General features: G+C 46.6%; 1 protein-coding gene across 1 annotated transcript in view; it reads right to left on the bottom strand.

Moving 5' to 3' along the window:
• Positions 1-22,624, bottom strand: part of LOC8026021 (lysosomal alpha-glucosidase-like) — a 78,011-nt gene that overhangs the window by 5,662 nt on the left and 49,725 nt on the right. The window contains exons 13-21 of the mRNA XM_042291174.1: positions 21,645-21,786; positions 16,459-16,592; positions 14,566-14,600; positions 11,404-11,520; positions 10,185-10,333; positions 7,784-7,868; positions 7,286-7,342; positions 4,611-4,741; positions 1,635-1,720 (exon numbers count right to left, since the gene is read on the bottom strand). Coding sequence (XP_042147108.1) covers positions 1,635-1,720; positions 4,611-4,741; positions 7,286-7,342; positions 7,784-7,868; positions 10,185-10,333; positions 11,404-11,520; positions 14,566-14,600; positions 16,459-16,592; positions 21,645-21,786 — 936 coding nt within the window. The remainder of the gene's footprint in view (positions 1-1,634; positions 1,721-4,610; positions 4,742-7,285; positions 7,343-7,783; positions 7,869-10,184; positions 10,334-11,403; positions 11,521-14,565; positions 14,601-16,458; positions 16,593-21,644; positions 21,787-22,624) is intronic.

Raw genomic sequence — 22,624 nt, forward strand, 5'->3', positions numbered from 1 at the left:
CTAAATATACCGCTAATCTTTTTTATAGGTTAACGTTCATGTAACACTTTATTCTTTTTTAATATTTGTTTAGTTAAATGTTGTCCATAAAAGGAGCATATTTCAGAATTGCTTTTTAGGTCTTAAAAGGCTGTTTCCCATGCTGCGATTCTCGTCCGAAATCGGTACGATTTCCAGTAAATGTGCAATTAAAATCTCAGTCGCACTGTCGCAGCGTCTCTGCGATGGTTTCCACCAAGTTCGTTTTTTGTCGCAGAGTCGGTGCGATCGCTCTCTTGTCAACCAGCCGTTCACTAACCAGCTTTTTTATCCGCGATAGATGCGTATTCGAAAATAAATTTAGACACCTAAAAGCGTTTGGTTTAAGGCTTAATTATTAGAAATTTCTGGTTACTTATTGTATTCGTAAAATATTTGTGTTTATTAAGACATTTTTGTTGTATTTTAGGCAAAGTCAAAGGCGTCGCGTCCCTGCCCGAAGAGCCGGCCGCGCCGACAGAAATCGCGTGGTTGTTAGTAGGGGTGTCGCGAACTTTTGTCGACCGGATTTTTAGGTCGAACTTTCGGGGTTCGACTGGGTCGAATAGGTTTTACGAACCTTCGAAAGTTTCCCCAGATTCGACCGGTTCGACTTTGTGGACAGTGTGACCAGACCTTGATACAAGCATGTCTAGGTTTGGAAAAAAAAAAATTTATGCAAAGGTTTTTTTTTGTTTTTTTTTTATAAACAGTTGCAATTAAAATACACCAATTCTAATCACTGAAGAAGTTAATGAATTCATTTTGTGTACTGTATTAACTAAAATAACCAATCAGCGCTGCCCTTAATTCATTCCTTAGCCATCACCACCCAATCCGAAGCCAACAGGCCAGCCTGTCGCGCATGCGCACACGAGTCGAACCTCAATACAAGGTTCGTCGAACGTCAAACCTGGTCGAACTCGAACCTCGACCGGTTCGCGACACCCCTAGTTGTCGGAGCATGTGAAACCAAACATTGCAATCGCACTCGCTGCGTCGGCTGTCGCACCGATTCTTTTTCGCACAGTCGTTGCATGTGAAACAGGCTTTACTGAAAATGTGCGTCTTGACGTAATAACTGCGATCCTTTTCTTTTTCTTTTTCTTTTCGGAAGCGGGGGGGGGGGGGGGGGGGGGGGGTTAGAATAATTGATGACATGGGTGTCCTATCCAAGCACTTAAAACAATATTGTTGTTGATTTTATTTCACTTCAGTGTCCTTTTAACGCGCGTTATTTTGCAAAGCTAATGGGAAACCGCGATCCAGTCTTCCACCGATATTAAAAATGTCCTATAGGCCAGTCATATGTTTTTGCGGTACGGCAGTACCAAGGTTGCGCAATACAAACATTGCGCCACACGAGGGCAATGCAGCAGATCGCAAGGGTTGCCATCATGCTCAAGCCGGTAGTTTCGGTTTTGCCGTAGACCTCCGAAACAAAACTTCGTGATAGGACACCTACGAAACTACACGAGGCATCGAGAAAAAGAACTGACAGCTCGTAATTCAGGGGCACTTCCATCGTTAAAAAACCCTCGTAGCCCTAAAATCGAGAAAATGTACCGGAGTTTAAGTCGCGTTTTTCCGAAGTTACGCGAGTCGGTTGGACTCACGTTTGGAGACACCGTCGTCCCAGAAAAGCTGTCCCGTTGCGCTGCCTTCCTCTGGATATACGAGCAGCGTAAAGGGCTTCTTCAGACTGACACCGGGACGGGGTCCGAGCCAAGAAAAGTCGAGGTAAGCGAGCGTGACATGCAATAAACCATGGCAAGAAACATGCTTCAATGACTGGTATGAGTTGCGAAGTGTCGACAGAGTGTCGCGTGGGCCACACAGAACAATAACCTAATTCATCAGCCAGATAAAATTTGATATCTGTCATTTGTATCCTATTCGCAACTGTAGTGTGCATCTAGACTAGAGAGTGCTCCGTGTTTTTGGAGTTCATTTTTCTTCGAATTCGGAAGTGGTTTTTCAGAGTTTATATTTTTTTTATATATTCGGTGTCTATTTTCGGTGTTGGACAAAAACTCGCCGTTTATCGGGGATTATGGTGAGAAAAAAAAAAAAAACAGGACACTGGAATGGGATTCCCCAAGTGTTCTGCTGTCGGATGTTGAGATCCTGGCGGTTTCGTCGTAGAAATGCTGGCGAGAAGCATGAGCGAACGCGAGTGTCGCTGTCGTCGCGGCGTCCCAACTTCCGGCTGCAGGAGCTTCCGTGGGCTGCCACACTGGAGAGCGACCTGCAGCAGAACAGGCGTCTGCCGCATCCAGCACCGTTGCTTAAACGCCGCCAGGATCGCGACCGACGACAGCGTGACACTTCTGCGACGTCATCAGGTGGAAATTGAGGGACAACTTTTTTGGACGCGGTGAACATACCGGTCGGAAACGCTATGTAGGCACCATACCTCGGTGAACGCACAACGACTCGCACACATAAAATAGACGGACTCAACGAGGTATACCCTCGTTAAGCCCATCCATTTCTACGGTATTTTGTGGCGTGCTCAACGAGGCAAGCCACAAACGCCTGCAGTCATGTTTGTTACCCTTTAAAACTAAAACGAAAAAGGCAATCTCAGAATATCTTTTTGGAAACGTATCTAGACTATTTGTTTCTCAAACAGAAAAAAAGAGTATTGGCGATAAAAATACTATTATGACACGGAGAAACAATTTTACAGCGAACATTTCACACGTCAATCATCTCTCCAGCCAATGAGAGCCGAGAAACAGTGCTTATAGCTAAGCACCTTTCGTTATGGGCGGGGCCTTGAGCACAGCTACCTCCACGTAAATTGCGTCTAGTGGCGTAAATATTGTTAAAAAAGGTTGTTTTTTTTTTTTCACGAAAAATACAGAAAAGAATACGTGTCCCATCTAAATCCTTTAATTTTTTTTAACGCTTTTGGCCAGAGTTGGGAATATATGGTGCCTCCATGTGCATGCGATGCGTGGTGAGTAAATCATAATTATAGACGCTTTGCACACGAGCTATATTGCAGCCGCCATTACTGACCTTCTCTTGTCTTACCGAGATACCAAGCCACTGAAGCGCGCTTTGAGGAGCCTCCAGAAAGGCCATTGCTTAGGAGAAGGACACAGTCGGATCTGAAATGGCAATTACCTGTCCTGCTGGGGCAATGATGGGGGGAAGTGATCAAAATAAAAGGAAACAAAAACTGAAGGTCACTTATGGCGGCGCCCATGAACAGCTGCTGAAAAGCGTCTATAAAGGGTGTGAAGCCCATGGGGAAAAGACAATCCGGAAATCGCACGGCAATCGGAACAAGCGAAAACCGTTTCCTATCATTTTTTAGGAACGGGGGTATTTACTGAGCGCAAATAGCAAATATGGTTTCGTTAAAGGCTTACTTGTGATTCCTTTACAATAAAAACGCACACATGGCTCGTTTTCATAAAAAAAAAAAAAAAAACCGGCGTGAAACTATTTTTTAATATGACGAATTCGGTGCGATTCTTCGTTTTCGGCGTGTGCGATTTAGCCCTAAAAGCCTTGTTTTTTTTTGTTTTTTTTTGTCTGAAATCTCTTTTAAAACGTATTGTAAAAAATATAAAGAAAGAAAAATCCAGTTTAATGTGTTATATCCGCAGAAATCTTCTTAACTTATACTTTTATCAGCAATGAGGTCTCGTTTTCGTCACCCTTGTTGCACGGCAAAACACAAAATTCTGCGAAAACAAAATTGCGGAATTATGTTTTTTTTTTGTGTTACACACACACGCCCGCGCATGTAAAAAAATATTAACATTGTCAACGGTGCTTCCGTTTCTCTGACGGGGCGCGTGGCCTTCAAAGTAGCCCCCAAACTGGGTATCTTGTCATCCCTACCCGCAGGTTTATATACTGGCAGTGATGCCAATCCTTTTCTCCATCCCACTGATCACCGACGATTTGAAATAAAATAAAAAATCACGGTAGGTAGTCAAACCTGGCACAATCATTCGGGTGCATGGTCACTCGGATGCATTCGCTAGATCCTGGAGCAGCAAGAGTAGCACACTCCCCAAAAAAAACAAAAAACATTTAAGGCCCGTTCACACTCTTGCGACCGAGTACGACTGAGAGAGACGAGATCTCTTAAAACTTCTTAAATGTTTTTAGCATGAGGGAACACACTGACATTGTGGCGCCATCTATGCGGTGACCCTGGAACTGCATTTCACGAGAGCGAAGGTTTTTCGGGATTTCCGAGGTCAAATGTGCGTAATACCCATAGAAAGGCTCGTTTATAACATTGACAAAAGTTTTTCGAGCCAAGAAAGAAAGGATAATGCGCGAGAAATAAAAAAAAATATGCCGGACCGCCGAGTTTACACTGCTTCCCAATAGATGGCGCCAGTGTGTTCTCTGGTTTAAGAAGTTTTAAGGAACCCAGGTTTAAGAGGTCGCAAGAGTGTGAACGGGCCTTTAAGTTCAAATTCATTTGAAACACTGAGGTAGCCAGTCGCAGCCAACAATCAAAGGATCCCATCGAATGACGAAGCTCCTTTTGGCTGCCCCTGTGTTCTGGGGGTAATTGAGCCACTCAGCTTCGTTCGGATTTGAGACATATCGCTCACCTGTCTCGGGTGCTCATGTCCGGTTTCTGAGTCGGAATCACTGAGCCAGCACGAACATAGAGAGGCGTCTTTGTGCTCAGCGTGACGTCATCCAGGATCATGTATTCGCCAGTGCTCGGGAAAGGCGCATTCTGAGGGAGTTATCAAAATGAATTTCCCAAACGTAACTCTTTTCATAGCTTCCTCTATACTCACGAAGCCTGGCAGTTCGGCGGCGGAGCCATAGAATGCCCGTTTGCAGATTTGGAGCGCGAGGATCTGGTAGCACAGAGCATCAAACAGCCATTTCTCGGGGAACCTGGACGTCGGCGCACAGCTTTTGCAGCGGCGAGGACCCGAACACACACTTTCGGGTCCTCGCGTGTCGGCGTCTCGCCGCAGCGGGGCGCCAGTCGCGTAGCTCTCCTCTCATCCGTTGTCTGCCGCTCCACATTTTCCATTTCGGCGGCCGCTTCTCATGGCGATCTGCCAGGCTTTGTCAGTTTATAGGAGGCTATGCTTATTTTTAGCTCCTTCATCGTTAAAGCTATATTTTTCTTTGTTTAAAATACATTGGTGCGGTCGAAACTTGAATATGCAGCCTCCATCTGGAGACCCGATACTACTTACCTTATTGGCTCATTTGAATCCGTCCAGAACAAGTACGCACGTTTCATATTAGCTAACGATATAACCGCACCGCTAGTCTAACATCAATGACAGACAGCCTACCTGTCCCCTGCCTCGCACGTCGCCGCAGAATGTCTCGTTCACAAATCCTTCCACCATAACCTTGCGATCAGATATCAGCTAATAGATCCTCCCTCATTTGTTTCAGCAACTCTTGATCATCATTACAAGGTTGGCATCCCATTTTGTCGTTATAACACATTTTACGCATCATTCATCTCTAGAGTGTCTGGAATCACCTACCTACATCACTTGCATCAATTGTCGATTCCACTCTTTTTTCTACCATACTTAGTAATTACGTGTTTACTTTTGCTTAGTTATTGTTTATGTGCTTTCACTATTTAACACATATATATTTAGTTCCCATTGTTGTAAATATTTGTATTTTTCGCATGTTTATACCTTAAAATAAAAAAAATAAAAAGTGAAAGCCGCTTACAACTCCATGTAACGCCGAATTAGAGCGCAGCTCTTGAGGAGGAGGAGGGAAGGGTACTGGGGGGGGGTTCAACTAGCCATTGGGGTCACGTGACCTTGGGGGTCACGTGACCCCCCAATGCCGAAGATGTCATCACTGACGTCACTGATGACGTCATCAGTGACGATGACGATGCGGATACCGATGACGTCATTAGTGACGTCACTGATGACTTCACCAGTGATGATGACGATGACGATGCGAATGTCGGTGACGTCATCAGTGACGTCACTGATGACGTCATCAGTGATGATGACGATGACGATGCGGATGCCGGTGACGACATCAGTGACGTCACTGATGACGGCATCACTGATGATGACGATGACGATGCGGATGTCGGTAACGTCATCAGTGATGATGACGATGACGATGCGGATGCCGGTGACGTCATCAGTGATGATGACGATGACGATGTGGATGCCGGTGACGTCATCAGTGACGTCACTAATGACGTCATCAGTGATGATGACGTCATCAGTGATGATGACGATGACGATGTGGATGCCGGTGACGTCATCAGTGACGATGACGTCATCGGGGGTCACGCGACATCGGCGGGGGTCACGTGACCTCGGGGGTCACGTGACCCCCCTCGAGGTCACGTGACCTCAGGGGAGTCACGTGACTTCGGGGGGTCACGTGCCCCCCACGAGGTCACGTGACCCCGGTGGGGGGCTCGCGCGGTGCATTATGGGACATTTCCCATAATGCACCGCGCGGTTACGCCGACGGCGACGGCGACGCCGACGCCGCTCAAGCCGGAAACGGGCCCCTAAGAGCTGCGCTCTAAAACTCCCCGTTGTGGTGCTTTTGGCACTTAGGGTAAAATAAAAATTACAGGATGACGCTTAAGCTTCACCTTTACGCTAAACATATAAGCTCCCGCTCATTCCCAAGACGTGTAAGAGTTTCTGCGTGGTTTAGTCAGTCGCATGTCTGGCTCTTGTTCGAATCCCACCTCAAATTCTTCAGATTTTTTCTTTAAGGCAAATCGATTATTTTATAAAGTGAAATCATTTGATGCGTGCGGCGACCTTGAGTTCGCAATACATGTCATGTCATTAATCACTTTCATTCCACGCGTGACGTCACATTTCACGTGAGCGTTATGGGTCGTTCGAAATTCCCGCGCGAGGTCATGTGACTGTGACGTCATGACCCTATCGACCAATCGGTATTTTCCCGTTCCTCCGACGCCGGCTTTTCCGCGACACGAGCTCCTTATAACGCTCTCGTCTCAGTAAATAAATAAATAAATACATAACAAGGACGTTGGATTCTTTATGTCCGGAGGTCAGCGCGGAGGCACGATTGAACACGAATGCTACGTCATTGCTCGGCTGGGATTTGTGTCCAATCAGTGAAAACCCGAGTTCCATCCGAACGCTCACGGAGTACTCCCGTCCAAGCCTCAGATAAGTGATGCAGTAAACTCAGTACTATAGGCTTGTTACCTAGAAGGGAGGTGTTGGGCGTATACGAACTAAGTGTCGTTACCTTCGCCAAGAAACAATTTCCTTACGGTGTAGTAGTTGTACCATAGTCCTCGAGGCACATAGAAGGACATGTATGTCTGATTCTGGAAAAGAGAGTAAATAATGTTGGTAAACAAGTATGTGCGCGAACCCTGTCGGTTCGATATAATCTTTCTAGATCACCCATAATATAAACAGCGATGTGATTGGAATTTTATTTCGTTATGCAGAGCTAAAAACCTGCCGTAAAGGAACGGGAAAGATTACGTCTTTTTGTAAAAATACAAACAAAGAGGTTTAATCTTTTCTACAAGAAAAAAAAATTATTCTCTTTGTGCGCACTTTTGCTTTATGTGCACTCTAAGAAATGCCTGCGCGTCTACTTTCCCGCAAAGCACTTAAATAGCCAATCTCTGCGATCTACGAAATCAGCTCAGCGAATGATGAGGCGGAACATCCGTTTAGACCAAAAAATAAAGTCTGCGCTGTGGCATTACGCAATGCAAAGCGTCACGCAAACGGGATGCCACGTCTGAAGTTCTTACTTCTTCCAGGATCGGAGAGACCAGGAGGGAGCTTCCCCACATGAACTGCTTGTCTATGCCGTACGTGTGAGGCTCCTCGGCAAATCTGGAATTATACGGGCCACCGTATACTGCACAGGAAGACAGTGCCGACTCCCCCCATGAGCTCAAATGTGAAATTCGCCATTCTACCTTTAGTGCCTGTTCATTTATTACGGGTTTCGGCAAATTGATCACTCTGGTACTCTGATAACGATATCTGGCAACGTAATGGTCGCCGACAACGTAAGGAACGTAGAGTGTGGCGAGCACCGAAGATCTTATAATCCCTTCGGAGCCAATGAGGTTTCGACATTAGATCATAAAAATGCCGAAGAAAGAATAACGATGCAAGAATTGAGCACATGCCCGGCATTCCTTAAGTTATCAGTGACTATTACTGCGCTATTGCAAACGGTTATCGTTTGTACCGAGAGGGGTCGGTTGCTGTCATTAAGCCTATCATCGGCGGTAGCGATATGAAGGTAGCTCAAGCTACCTTCATCTAAATTCGATGCGTCGCTGAGAGTCGATGCATTGGCAGTATTCTACATCACGCTAGCGCCGCGAATATTTTATTTATTTATTTTCAGATACCTGCCACGCCAGTAGCGTTGTAGCAGGTAGAAAAAAAATTGCATTACAGTAAAACGTATTGGGCAAATGGCAACAGTACAATGACTACGTAGAAATATGTGCATACTAAAAAAAAAAAGACACACACTAAATAAAAAAAAATAAAAATAAAAAAAAAACTATAAGAACACAGAAAGGATTAAAAAAGTAGACAAAAGTTTTGGAAAAAAAAAAAGAAAAGATATTTGTTTGTAGTGTTTACAATTTCGAAGGTAAAGAGTTCCGATCACTTATTGTTTGAACAAAAAATGGGTTCTGAAATCTGAAATAAGTCGTAGTTGATACTGCGCTCCAAAAGAAGGTGCCTGAGGGTTGATTTTCCTGCAGAGCAAGAGACAACCAGTCACGGCCAACAGCTGGATTCCCAGTGAATGACAAACCTCAAATCATGATTGGATTGAAAAAAAAAAAAGGGATGTGCTCAGGTACAATGAGCATGACGTTTCACTTGCTCAATGTATCACTGCATATAACTTTTTTGTTCAGCTCTAATAGTAGTACACGCTTAAGACTGAACCGTATGAAGCGAATTATGCGACGAATAACTGACGAACTTCGCCCGACGGCACGCTCGCTTTGCACGCGACGTGTCAGTCACTGTGCTGATGCCACGCGCAGAGCAAAAACCGCCGGACAAAATTCGTCGCTTTTTTGCATCATATTCGCCCATAGAGTCCAGCCTTTAGTCATTCACTGGGATCCTTCTGTTTCTCGCCGTGATCGACTGTGTCCATGTAATACAAAAAAAGGAACTCACGGACTGTTTTAGGGTGTACCAGAGGATGCTCATCTGCATCAAGAAGTGCGTCATCTTTACCGGGTATCGTTGCCAGAGTTCTAAAGCGATCAATTACTCGTTAAGACGGACATATGTTTGTGGTTCAAAAATGAAACCCACTTTTCGTCTAATAAGATGTCGTAACAAAAAGCGAGTACAGGCAGTCGAAGAAAATATCTCCTTCAGCATACATTTTTATATATATTCATAGAACTGAATTGTCAAATGCAACCATTTGTTATTAACTTCGTCTGTTGCTAATTATCGACGCTTGCTGCGCCCTGTCGGACTGGTTTGTATTGTAGAATTGCACGACAATTAAAAATACGTTTTTATCTTTCCCCATGGCAGGTTATATATAAAAACAAAATACAAGCTGAAATTCCCCAAGACCCGATCCTCATCGTCGCAAGTTGCAAAGAGTCATATCTTGTCATTCCAACGACAAGGACACGTGTACCGGTAAGTGCCTGTGAAATACAAAGTTCTACCAGACGGAATCATCCACCTGGGAACAGTCCTCATAAAGCTGCGCACACGCAATAATGCCCGTCTCTTATCTAGTATTATTTCTGAAATGAGAATAATTATCAGCCAAGGTCTATTATCCTTTTGACCACGGCAAATTTGACGACGATAAAAATAACTTCAAGGAAAGGTGTCTACACCAGGGCACGGTGACCAGGGCCGGCTTGCTAGAAACAGCGTCTCAGCTGAGACCGGGGGGGGGGGGGGGGGGGGGAGGGGGGGGGGGAAGCACTGCCAAAGCCAACGCACGAGCTTAGCGAGACTCAAGCCGCGTCTCTAGACTCTCGGGCGCCCCAGCCTTTGCGGTGCTTTCTTTCACCCAGTCTCAGCTGAGACTCTGTTCTTGCAAGCCGGCCCAGGAAAAGGTGACAGACCGAATTGACGTCAGTCAAAGCACCCCAGGGTGAACGCGCAGCAGCTCGCAAACCATACGGTACGAACTCGAAGAAAAGTGGTCTGACCACAGGAGTGCCATTCCTGTGAGCCTCGTAGAAGAGCGTGTACAGGTAAGGCAGCAGGGAGTAACGGACATGGAGAGCTGCCCTGATGACCTTGACAGCCCCAGTGCTGAACGCCGCGGGATCTTGATCCTACATGAAATGGAAGGCTGGATAACTGCTCGAGGTATGAGATATTGGTTTGGAAGTCAATTAAAAGTGTTAAAATAAGATCGAGTTTCGATTTAGTCTACAGCCATCTCCCGAAGAGGACCCGTTCGATCGAAACGTCACTCCCGATTTTTCCGTTTCACTCCGAGGGAGCTATAATCAAGGAGCGCTAAAAAGAACGTCGTCATAGCGCTTGTCGTCTAAATGCGTTTTTCCTTCCACACTAAAAAGAAAAAAAAAGTTACAGTTGTTATTTTGTTTAGGGTGTAACTTGCTTGTCCGCGGAGTTCATTTCAAAAGATTGGAAAAGTTACCCCTTCCATGCACTTGGGAGCAACTTGTTACACCATGGCTTAGTCATTGATGGCAAACGCGCAAAAGCGACGAGCACCGGTGCGCCTTTTCCGTTGCTTGGCGGGTTGCTTGATCGGTGGTCGGAGTTAACGTGAAAATAAGTATATAGCATATATTTGTCTTTCGGCCGGCTTTCTAACCTTTATTACCATTCGACAGCACCGTCCATTTACCTGCGTGGTTCGACTATTTCATCTGTATAGAGGCCCACGAAACAATGATGAACATGACTCATGATACCACGCGTGTACGGCTTGCTTTAAAATTAATTTCTCGCTTTACGCTTAGCTTTTTGTACCCAAGGATGGTGCAGAAGTGGCTCGAGAAATTACACTATGCGCGCACAACGTCAAAGAAACTGTTGCGATCGAGTGTGCTTATGTCCGACTATTTACTTGCAAGCCCTCTTCTTCGAACGCAATATCAGAAAGACAAATGCGCACGTTTTCGCCAAGAACTAAACGAAACCGAAGCCCTTGTGATATACCATTTCCAGAATCACCAAAGTGTTCATATTTGAAGCCTACGTCCACGCACTCGCGCTAAAAGTCGCCAAGTTGCTAGCAGCACGGGGCTGCACGTGCAATCGCGCAACGCGACATGAATGTTGAATGGCGCTTAGTTTCGTTCTGCAGATGGCCTAATGCGTTTCCCTCTCTTATTACATATAAGCAGCAATCGCGACGGAGAGCGCTTACCGCGGGTCCCCGGTCGTTGTGGTTCCTGCTGAGCGGGTAGAAGGCCCCCAGCTGCATCCAGCGCACGCACAGCTCCTCGGTCGGGACGCCGAAGTAGCCGCATATGTCCGCTCCCACCTGAAGACGATCGTCACTCACGAGGACGGCAAGTCACCGCAAGCCATAGAGTTTAGCTATTGTAAGTGTAGAGAGAAAAAAAAAGAGGTCCGAAATCTTTCAGGGCGGGGCGTATGGGCAAACATCCAGGGTCCCGGTTCGAGTTATCTGAACACCTGTCCCTCCTAAAATAACTTTGGCGCTGTTTTTTACCGCAAAAATAAACTACGCATCGTCGAACGCTTTCTCCTCCCAAATCTAGCGCTTGCAGACCGAACCAGAAGTCAGTTTTTGAACCGACCGTTATCTCAAGAGGAAATATTATAAGCGATTTTCTGAAAACTTCAATGGAAAAATGGGGCCCGTTTTCGCCAGTTCTCGGTAACATGGTGCCATTCAGCTTCATGTATTCGACAGCTCTAACCGGCCGCTATTTTCCCCAATGAGAATATTAGAGAATCATTTATAACTTTTTAATCGTTTGAATAAGGGAACGTTTTCCCAAACTTCGGTTCCTGGTTCGGACCGCTGGCTTTACATTTGGGTGGATGATGAGCGTTTGTCGACGCGTAAATAATTTTTGCAATAAAAAGAAAAAAATACAAAAACAAAAAAAAAACACTTTTCTTGGAAAGGGGGGGGGGGGGCATTTTGCACATAAAACATTATGCGTTAAAATTAACTGCTTTTAGCCAGCCATATAACTAACTCTACATTAAAAAATAACAAAAAAGTTCGACTTCCTGTGGATTATTGTTAATTTTCCGCGTTGTGTGGGGAATGCAATGTTTGTATCGGCATTTAAAATCACCCATTCATTTTTATTTGATCGAATTTTACACATTTCAGACTAAAAAAAGCCTCGAGTTTCCTTCACTGACAACCGAAACTTGCGAGATCTTCGAGCGGCAACGTATAAACTATAATAACACAATTTGCTTTGATTTTTTATGTGATAACGAGTATATATAATCTATGCGGAGGGCAAGTTCGTCTGCTTCTTGCGCAGGGGGTAGCGGTGACGTCAGAACGCCGAGCGCTGATTGGCTGATCGCGACCCCCCTATCTGAGCGTCGTCTGCTTCTTTGCAACGTCGTCTGCTCGCAACGTCGTCTGCGTCTGTCTTACCTTTCCTGCGACTTTCGGAAGTCCAGAGGCCAGATTCACGAAACAATCTTACGCCTAAAATGTGCGTAAAACATAACTTGAGAAGAAATTCGTATTCACGAAACAAAATTTTCGTAAGTTTTGTGCAGGTGACGACAAAATCCTACGACAGCTCCGAAGCTGTCTTACGCACTTCTTACGATCAAATGAGCATGGCCGACAGCGTCGCGGTCGCGACGACCCACGGACGTTTATTTTGCTTCGTGCGCTTCTGACGCGTCCCGACTTCATGCAGCAAGAAAAAAAAGTAAAAAGTACTTGAAACAGACCACGACGAACAAGAACGCTGGATTCACAAACACCCGGGAAAAGCTCCAAAGGCCACGATTCCACCGAACGCGACCAAGCGAGCACGGCAGTTAGGCCTAGCAGGCACTCCGCGGACCGCGACTCGGCGACCGTCTGCCCACGACCGGCTGGTGTGCTGAATGTAATATGCCCGCGCGACCCTTGTGAACCCTTCCCGTATTATACTTTGATCGCTGACCTCAGTTTGAGATTAAGAGGTCAATTTCTTCCTCTTGTTATCTCCTTGTTTCCCGAGGAAACGGTGACTCTCGCCGGTGAAAAAGCGGTGTATCTCCGACAGACGCAGGAAAGGTAAAGCAGCCATTGCTTTGACTAGCAGACGTAAAGCAGACGACGTTAACTGCGCCAACCCGCCGACGCCGTTGAAGAATGAGGGGTCTCGCCGGACGCGAAAGGAGGGAAAAAGTATTTGGGAGGGAACTTGCGGACACTAACACGCTCACTCTCGGTTCTTGGCAAACAAACCTCGACGCCTCGGGACACCTCGCCAGTGACTGCTTTGACTTCCCTCCTTGATGCGCGTCTGCTAGTTGTTAGACAAAAACAACGTACCGCTCGAGTTATTAAGTCTGCCCTCTCTGAAAGGCGAAGTCCAGCTCGCTCGCAAAGACCTGCTCTTCCGAAATTCGCAAAAAAGGTAAGACAGACGCAGGCGATGTTGCGAGCAGACGACGTTGCCAAGGAGCAGACGACGCTGAGATAGGGGGTCGCGATCAGCCAATCAGGGCTCGGCGTTCTGACGTCACCGCTACTTCCTTTCTCATGCGCAGAAGACGAAAATGAGCCCACTTGCGAGGCGTATACATATGCTCGTTGTTTGTAAACAAGGCCGCCTTTGACCACAGAAGTTGTGAGCATTGCACATGCGCAGAACCGCGTTTTTCGAAGAACACAGCTAGCGCCACCGCTTTGGCGTGACGTCAGGCACGTGAGTCGGCGTACAGTCTATAGAGCCACTGAATGTTTCCCGAACATCGAAATACCTAAGCTTACGTTTCGTTTAACCGCTAACCGTATACCGTTACGAATCCTAACGGCACACGGTGCCTGGAACGCGTCTTTGACTGCGTCCCATCCCGTCCACACTCCGAAAATGGTCCAGAAGGAGCAGCAGACGACGTCAAAGAAGCCGGTGTGTCATGATGGCGGATGTCGCGTTTCTGGTGGTTGGTGCCAGAAGTCCCGGCGGTAAACAAAAGCGAAACGCGAGTGCCGCTGTCGTCCCGGCGTTTCAACTCCTGACTGCCGAAGCTTCCGTGGTCTGTCAAGCTGGAGAGCGACCTGCAGCTGAACAAGCGTCTGCTACGTTCACCGCCGCTTGCTGCGACGCCGCCAGGATGGCGGCCGGCGACAACTTCCCACTCCCGTGAAGTCATCAGGCGGAAGTCGCCGGACTACTTTTTTTAGGACGCGGCAAAGACACCTGTCAGAGACGCGCGTTCCAGGCACTACGGTAGGTACTTGCGCGTACAAACCTAAAAGTGCCTGAAATCCCCCCTTCCCCGTGTTAAGTTGAGCAAAATGTGGACGCAACCGAAACGTATACACAGACGCATTCGCGTCACACGCAGGGGGCGCTGTTTTACTTACGTACGGAATTCCGAACAAGTTGAACTCCAGAACACCTGAGGGTAGAAACAAAAGCGTTTCGACTAAGTAGTCACCTACGTAGTAAGAAAGGCGGGACTTCGGGATTCTTGGGTGTCTCCTTATCGTCCCCGCAGCCAATCAGATTGAAACATTAGCCGACAAGAACGCCGAGGAAAAAAAATCAGAATTATAATGTGATAAGTATAAAGCGCCGTCTTCGCGTCGGATCTAGGACCCCCACGCGTGATTGCATCAAAGGATGCTTTGGCAATACTGTACAATATACTGCGAGTTTGAGGTTGGGTATTATTCTACGAAGATTGTAACAACAGCGGGCATGATTACGCAGCTAAGTCAAAAAGTCCAAAATGTGCATCGCTGGCACCCCAAGTTGGGAAATCTCACTGATATTGTCTTTGCTTTCAAAGCATTTATTAATCACATTATTTCGTCTTTATCGATCACCTTGAAATCAAAAATGTGTCAGTTTAGAAAGCTGTCAAGGTCAGCTAAACGGGCTCTGGGACCAGTCTCGATTAAGAAATCGGGGCTTCCAATACAAACCCTCATACGCATGAGGAATAATATATCGGCTAAACCCTCAAAGCGAATTCACGAAATAGTAATCGTCCTCAGCTTCTAACATGACTGACCAAAGTTAGTACACATTTCAGTACGCGTGCATTTAAGTTGCCAAATTGAAAATTATGACAGTGAATTAATTTTTTGGGAGTTCAATTTCAATCTAATTTTATTTCCAACAAAGTAACGCGGTTGAAAAACTGCCACAGACAGCTGGAAAGTGTGTCGGATCCCGTACAAACGGCAATGTTTCAAGCGTAAATTATAATGGCACATATGCTGATAAAAATAGTTGAAATTGTATGAGTTCACACGTTACCACAGCATATGAACAGTAATACACAAAATTGACGCTGGAATTTTATTTGGCAGTTGATATTGTCAGGGAGGATCAGCTGTAGGCTATTATCAGGATGAATCAGCTGCAGGCTAAAAACTATCGCAAAGTGAAAACGATACGTGTCAGCAGGAATTACTGTTCCCAATGACCAAGCTTTTATGTTATAGGTAACAGTTTCTCAAACCGAGGGTGGAGTCTGGACATCGAATCTCTGAATTCCGGTTTTTATGTTCAGCTCCGACCTGCAGTTTGTTTTCATTGACGCCACCGCAAAATGAGAGCCAATTTTGCGTTTTTTTTTCTCTTCAAGTTCCCGAGTCACCTCGCGACGCCCCGCTGAATCTGAGGCGAGCGTTTTTGAGGTCGCGATCCACTATGTGAGAAACACGACGTTTATGAAATACAGATTTGACACTTTTGACACTCAATGAAACATATCAATATTATTAGGTAGAAGAGTACAATAACATGCATAGATCATACGTTTAATATTACGGTACACTCTCAAGAAAAAGGGTGTAAAAGGGTGTATCGTTATACCCATTGTCCCATAGAATACACCCAAGACTTCATTTCGACGTACAGAGCCCTATAGTGGAACAGACGACCCCAAATTTTACGAGAGGCTTGATAACGGTGCAATATAACTTTTTAAATACCTAAAGTCCTTATCAAAGACCACAGAGAGAAAGCACCTAGTTTGTACAGTAGAGCCGAGAAAACCCCGATTATTTTTTTCTTTGCAGTCAATAAAACGTACATATAGCTATTTTAATAAGTTGTACCACAGGGCTATCAAGCCCCTCGTAAAATTTGGGGCCGTCTGTTCGAATGTAGGGTGCTGTACGTCGAATTGAAGTTTGGGGGTGTATTATATGGGACAAATGGTGTAACGATACACCCTTTAACACCCTTTTTTCTTGAGAGTGTACTAACTCAGGCAAGCTAAATAATTGAAAAAAAAAGTATACCTATGAGGGACTGTTGTAGGTCGGCCCATTTACTGTGGTTGTCGCCGAGCCAGTGCCCGGTGTACCTTCCGCTCGAAGGATAAGTAGAACGACTGATGAGGAGATGTCGATGCTCCATCAGGCTTTCCAGGGCCCTGTGCAATTTAAAGTAGCACGTGCTTGTGAAAAAACCGCGCATCGCAGACAGCTAAAACTCTGCGTGAACGTGACGTTGCCGATAGCGATTGAATGTGAAAGTTTGAGAGCAAGACATTGCATGGTTCAAAAGATAAAGACACGACGGACACGGGGCACGAGAGAATAAAGAGCATTCATTCCGAATCGCCATTCTGGCTGATGCGTGCTGATTCGTACATGGTGGCAGCGGCTAAACTTATCGTGAGCGAGGCACGTAAGTGACCAGCCTATGCAGGAAGCCAGAACTGACAACAGTGGCAACGCGACCGAGGACCGCGAAGGACGCCCACGAGAGCAGACAGCGAGCATCATGACCTGTCTGTTGCCCCCGCCGAAGCAGCTAGACCTAACCGGCGAGCCTTGGAATACATGGAAAACGTGGATCACGGAATTTGAACTCTTTGCGGTGGCAACGCACCTGAAGGACCAGCCAAGCAATGTTCAAGCAGCAACGCTCCTCGTCTGCATCGGAGAGGAAGGTAGGCGGATTTACAGCACCTTCACATTCGAAAACGATGCCGACAGAGAGAACATACAAGTTCTGAAGGACAAGTTTGAGCAGCACATGAAGCCAGCTATAAACCTAACGTACCACGAATTTGTTTTTGGAAAGAGAGATCAAAAAGACGGAGAGAAATTCGATGAGTGGTTGACCGAGCTAAGGATCCTCGTGCGAAACTGCGAGTACGGTGTTGTCGAACAACGCATGTTGAGAAGCCGAATAATACTCGGGACTAAAGACAAACAGCTACAGCAAAAGCTTATCAACGACAATCCCACTTTTGCGAAAGTACTCGAAATGTGCCGAACAAAGGAACGAACGCAGGAGCAGTTCAATGAAATCCGCAAAGAGTATGACCAAAATGAGGATGACCGAAGTGAGGACCCACCAGGAATACAGGCGCTGCGAAAAGACCAAGCGACATGCCGCTGTTGTGGTTTCGTACACCGCACGAGCGCATGCCCGGCTACAGGAAAGCAATGCCTTAGCTGTGGCAAAGTTGGACATTTTGCAAAATGCTGCAGCAAAGGTCCACAGTCATCTAACAGCCGACAGCAGCGCCAAGGAAAAAGAGGAAGAAAATACGACCACAAAGTCCGCCAAGTTGAGCGTGAGGACACTGACGAAAGCGATGAAGACTATCTGCTCTGTCACCTAACAGTGAACAAGATAGACAAAGAAGACCGCTGGAGTGAGACAATACAGATCGAAAAAGACCGCCTACGCTGCAAGCTCGACACAGGAGCAAATTGCTCCGTAATCCCAAGGAGATTACTCAGCTTGATCTCAAGTAAAAAAGTCCGCAAGTGTGACACTACACTGTCATCGTTCTTTGGCCACAAAGAAAAAGCGTGTGGAAGAGTTACCCTGACAGTGTCAACTGGAGCCTCAACGACCCAAGAGGAGTTCTTTGTGGTCAAAGATGATGTACCAGTGACACTGGCGGGAGAGCTGAGTGAGAGGCTCGGATTGATCAGACGCATAGCTACAGTCACAGAAGGACCCAACGATGCGACAAAGGAAACAGCTACAAGCTTGAGCGATCCTACGGGACCATATGCAGATGTCTTCCTTGGACTGGGAAAAGTCAGGGGCTTTACATACAGCATGAAAGTAAACCCTGGTACAAAAGGTATTGTACGCCCAGCAAGAAAGGTACCGGTGGCTCTCCAGGAGAAGGTCAAGCGCGAGCTACATAGAATGGAGAACGAAGGGGTAATCATGAAAGTCAAGGAGCCGACCGAATGGTCCAGCTTCATGGTAGTTGTCGCAAAGAAAGACAAAGTGCGCATCTGCATGGATCCAGTAGACTTGAACAAAGTTCTGAAAAGAGAACACTACCCAATGACGACAATGGATGACATCGCCACCCGAATTGCCGGAGCGAAAGTGTTTTCGGCTCTGGACGCATCTTCTGGGTTTTGGCAAATAGAACTCGACGAAGAGAGTTCGAAGTTGTGCACAATGAGTACTCCCTATGGGAGGTACAGGTTCAAAAGGATGCCCTTTGGGATAAGCACAGCTCCTGAAGTTTTTCAGCGCGTCATGAACGAGATTTTGGAAGACCTCCCCGGAACAGCAGTTGTGATGGACGATATACTAGTCTGGGGTAAAACCCAGCAAGAACACGATGAAAACATTAGGCGCCTGCTCCAACGCTGTCGAAATGTGAACCTACGACTCAACCCGAAAAAGTGTCAATTTGGCAAGACAGAAGTTCGTTATCTCGGGCAAGTACTAACCGGAGACGGCATCACCGTGGATCCAGACAGGATCCAAGACATCCTGGAAGTGAAAGAACCTAGAGATCCCAAGGAACTTCGAACATTCCTTGGAATGATCACATACCTCTCTAACTTCATACCACGACTTTCGGAGCGAGCAGCACCGCTGCGGGAACTGCTGAAGAAGGAGAGCGCGTGGGTATGGACAGAACAACAGCAAAGAAGCTTTGAAGACCTGCGGGATGCCTTGACAAAAGCACCAGTGTTGGCATACTACACACCAGAAAAGCCCATAACGCTCTCAGTCGACGCAAGTCAATACGGCGTGGGAGCAGTTATCACCCAGGAAGGAAAGCCACTAGCGTATTCGTCGAGATCCCTGACAGCAGCACAGACAAATTATGCGCAGATCGAGAAGGAGTTGCTTGCTATTGTTCACGGATGTACCAAGTTTCACCATTACATATTCGGACAGCCGTGTGTAACAGTAGAATCGGATCACAAGCCGTTGCAAGCTATTTTTACCAAACCACTGCATCAGTGTCCGATGAGACTACAACGAATGAAGATGGCTCTCCAGAAATACTCGTTGCAAGTGAAGCATATACCTGGGAAAGAACTGCTGCTAGCAGACGCACTTTCACGTTTTCCCGCTAAGGAAACACTGGAAGAAGAGGAAAAGTTCCAAGTAAACGCGCTAGAGCACATATCAGTTACTCAAGACCGCCTTCAAGAAATCCGAGAGGCAACCGCAAGTGACGCACAACTGCAACTGCTGCGTCAGTATGCGCGGACTGCATGGCCGGAAGAGAAAGACCAAGTGCCGCAACTTGGAAGGCCTTTTTGGTCATACCGGGAGGAAATCCATGAAGAAGATGGACTTGTACTCCGATCCAACAAGCTAGTCATACCTACAGCTATTAGGCAAAAGATCATCAACCTGCTGCACGCAGCACACGCAGGCAAGGAGAAGATGAAAAGAAGAGCTCGAGATATCCTGTTTTGGCCAGGAATCAACGCTGACATCGAGGGCAAGTACGACAACTGCAGCATATGTCAAAAGTACAAGCCAAGAAATGTCAAGATGCCACTCTTGAGTCATGCGGTGCCAGCACTGCCTTGGCAGTATGTTAGTGTGGATTTCTTTACTCATCAAGGACGGGATTTCATAATCATGGTGGACTTCTACTCATTTTACTTCGAGGTCGAAGAAATGAAAACCACCACAGCTTCCAAAGTTAAAGAGTTTTGCTTGAAGGCCTTCGCAACACACGGACTCCCTTCAAAACTTTTAAGTGATAATGGCCCGCCGTTTGGGAGCCACGACTTCAAACAGTTCCTGGAAAACTTGAAGATCGAGCAAGTAACTTCAAGCCCTTACCATGCCCGATCAAATGGCATGGCCGAACGAGCCGTGAGGCAGGCGAAACAATTGCTGAGAAAAAGTGCGAACACGGAAGAGTTTTACTATGCACTTCTTGAATGGCGCAACACTCCACGAGACGAGGTCCTCCAATCACCAGTACAAAGATTGATGAGCCGGCATACAAGAACGCTGTTGCCCGCCAGGCTTGAACATTACCTACCTGTTATCGTACCGCCCAAAGCCGTCACACAACGCCTCACAAAAATAAGGCAACAACAGAAGGCTAGCTATGACAAGTCCTCCAGAGCACTAGCAGATATTGAAACAGGTTCTCAAACTACCGTCTACAACAGCCTCAAGCATACCTGGTCACCTGCAATAGTAGTGGGCCATTCTACATCAAGATCCTACAACATTCAGACCCCGGAAGGCCAAGTGCTTCGGAGGACACGCGAACACTTAAGACCAGTGGCACAATCCCCCCAAAAGACGACCTCCGAGGCTACAGAGCCAGTAAACGAGGGTCAAGTTGAGTCTGAGCCGCGCCCGCTGATTCGAAGAGGAACAAGGGATAGAAGGCCACCACAACGATATGGGCATGACCACGATATTTAGATTTACACAAATCTCTAAACTAGTTTTTTTTTTTTTTTTCTGACAAAGGAGATGTAGCAGCTAGCCAACGATGGCACCATTGGAAGAAGAGAAAGACACGACGGACACGGGGCACGAGAGAATAAAGAGCATTCATTCCGAATCGCCATTCTGGCTGATGCGTGCTGATTCGTACATGGTGGCAGCGGTCCACCTACGTCCACCTTCCGTCAAAACAAGAACCGGCATTGTGGATGTAGTACGCGGCATTTGTATAAGTGGAACACACTTGCTGCAGCGAAGAAGGAACCAAGGGCATCTTTTTTTCTGTCAAGTTATTTTTTTTTTTTTTTACTAAAATAAATCCGGTTGTTTCTGTTGTCTCGACGAGTCTCCACGACGACGCCAGCCACTCCTCCCATGTCAAAGAGAAAATACCCGTGGCGGTGCGCGTCCTGCCGTTCCAACTATGCAAAGGCTTTCGGCTCCAAGGCCAATGGATTTTCGCGGAGTGAGATGCATTCGCCTATAGTCCTTCCACTTGAAACCTAACCGCAGCTGACGCTAAAACTCAAAAGAGCCAATCAAGCAGAAAAAAAGTGCATCGTTACGGCGCTTGTTGTCTAGGTCCTCTGACGAAGGGCATGCTACCGAAAGGTAGCATGCCCTTCGCAGAGAAAGAAAACAAACATCGTTTGTGCCCTTTCTCCTCAGTTTTGCACGTTTTTTTTTTGTTTTTTTCTCTCGCGCTTTTAGTTTTTTTGTGCGCACCTTTACGTGCCGGCAGCCCCCTCCTTCCCTTGGATCCGCCTTGCAAACTCACTTGTTGGTTACGACGGTCTGGCTCCAGCCGTACAAGCTGTGCACGTCGTAGTGAGAGTACCTCTCGTTGTCCCCGTGCTGTCCCACCATGCACAACGTGCGGTCGTTGAGTCGCCCGTCGGAGCCGTAGCTGGTAGCCGCGCCTGTGGTGCCAAGATTAGAGTGTGTATCAAGGGGGCCGATAGGCGAAAGCTGACCGAAGAAAGCTATTTTTTTAAGGCGAAAGTCTTACTTGTCCTCTTACGCGAAGAAGCGTCGGCGTTGTGCCCGAAAGATGGTCATAAAAATACGTCCTCAAGCACGCGCCTGAGAAATAAAACACAAAGAAAAGCACAGCAACGCAGATGCTTCGTCCCGGAAGCCGTCGTGAAGACGGCGGGGTTAGCCGCGCCTGCGCAGTGGGTGAGTGAAAAAGGAAGACGTGACGCGCTGCTTCTAGGAATACTTTTGAATTCCTACACGTAAGCAATTTTTTGTTCTTTGCTCAATGATTTATCTATTCACCGGCATATCTTAACGAGGCGCTTCGTGTTCTCTTTTTCACAAAACGTATATAGACCAACGCGCGGCTACGACGTCACATCGCTGCGGCGGCGCTGCTGTCGGTACGGCGCATGCGCAGAATGCTTCGCTCAGATCTAGTTTCTGCGCACGCGGAATGCGTGCGCAGTTGATGCGGACAATAGCGGGCTTGTTTGAAAACGTCGCGTTGGTGTATAACAGGGATGGGCAAAATACATGCAAATATGTATCGAAATACAAATACAAAATACTTCGTCAAAAATATATTTAATTACAAATCTAATTACATTTCCGAAAAAGCATTTAAATACAAGATACAAATACAACCAAATGTATTTGGTCTCCTCCAAATACTTTTCCAAATACATTCCTCAAAATTTGCGTCAGCGACTTCAGGGCACCTGCAATGGCTTTCTGGTTATCTCATTTTAATTTCGCATCGCACACTCGGAAGTTAGT

This window comes from Ixodes scapularis, unplaced genomic scaffold (assembly GCF_016920785.2).
Source record: "Ixodes scapularis isolate PalLabHiFi unplaced genomic scaffold, ASM1692078v2 PGA_scaffold26__3_contigs__length_393636, whole genome shotgun sequence".
Taxonomy (NCBI): domain Eukaryota; kingdom Metazoa; phylum Arthropoda; class Arachnida; order Ixodida; family Ixodidae; genus Ixodes; species Ixodes scapularis.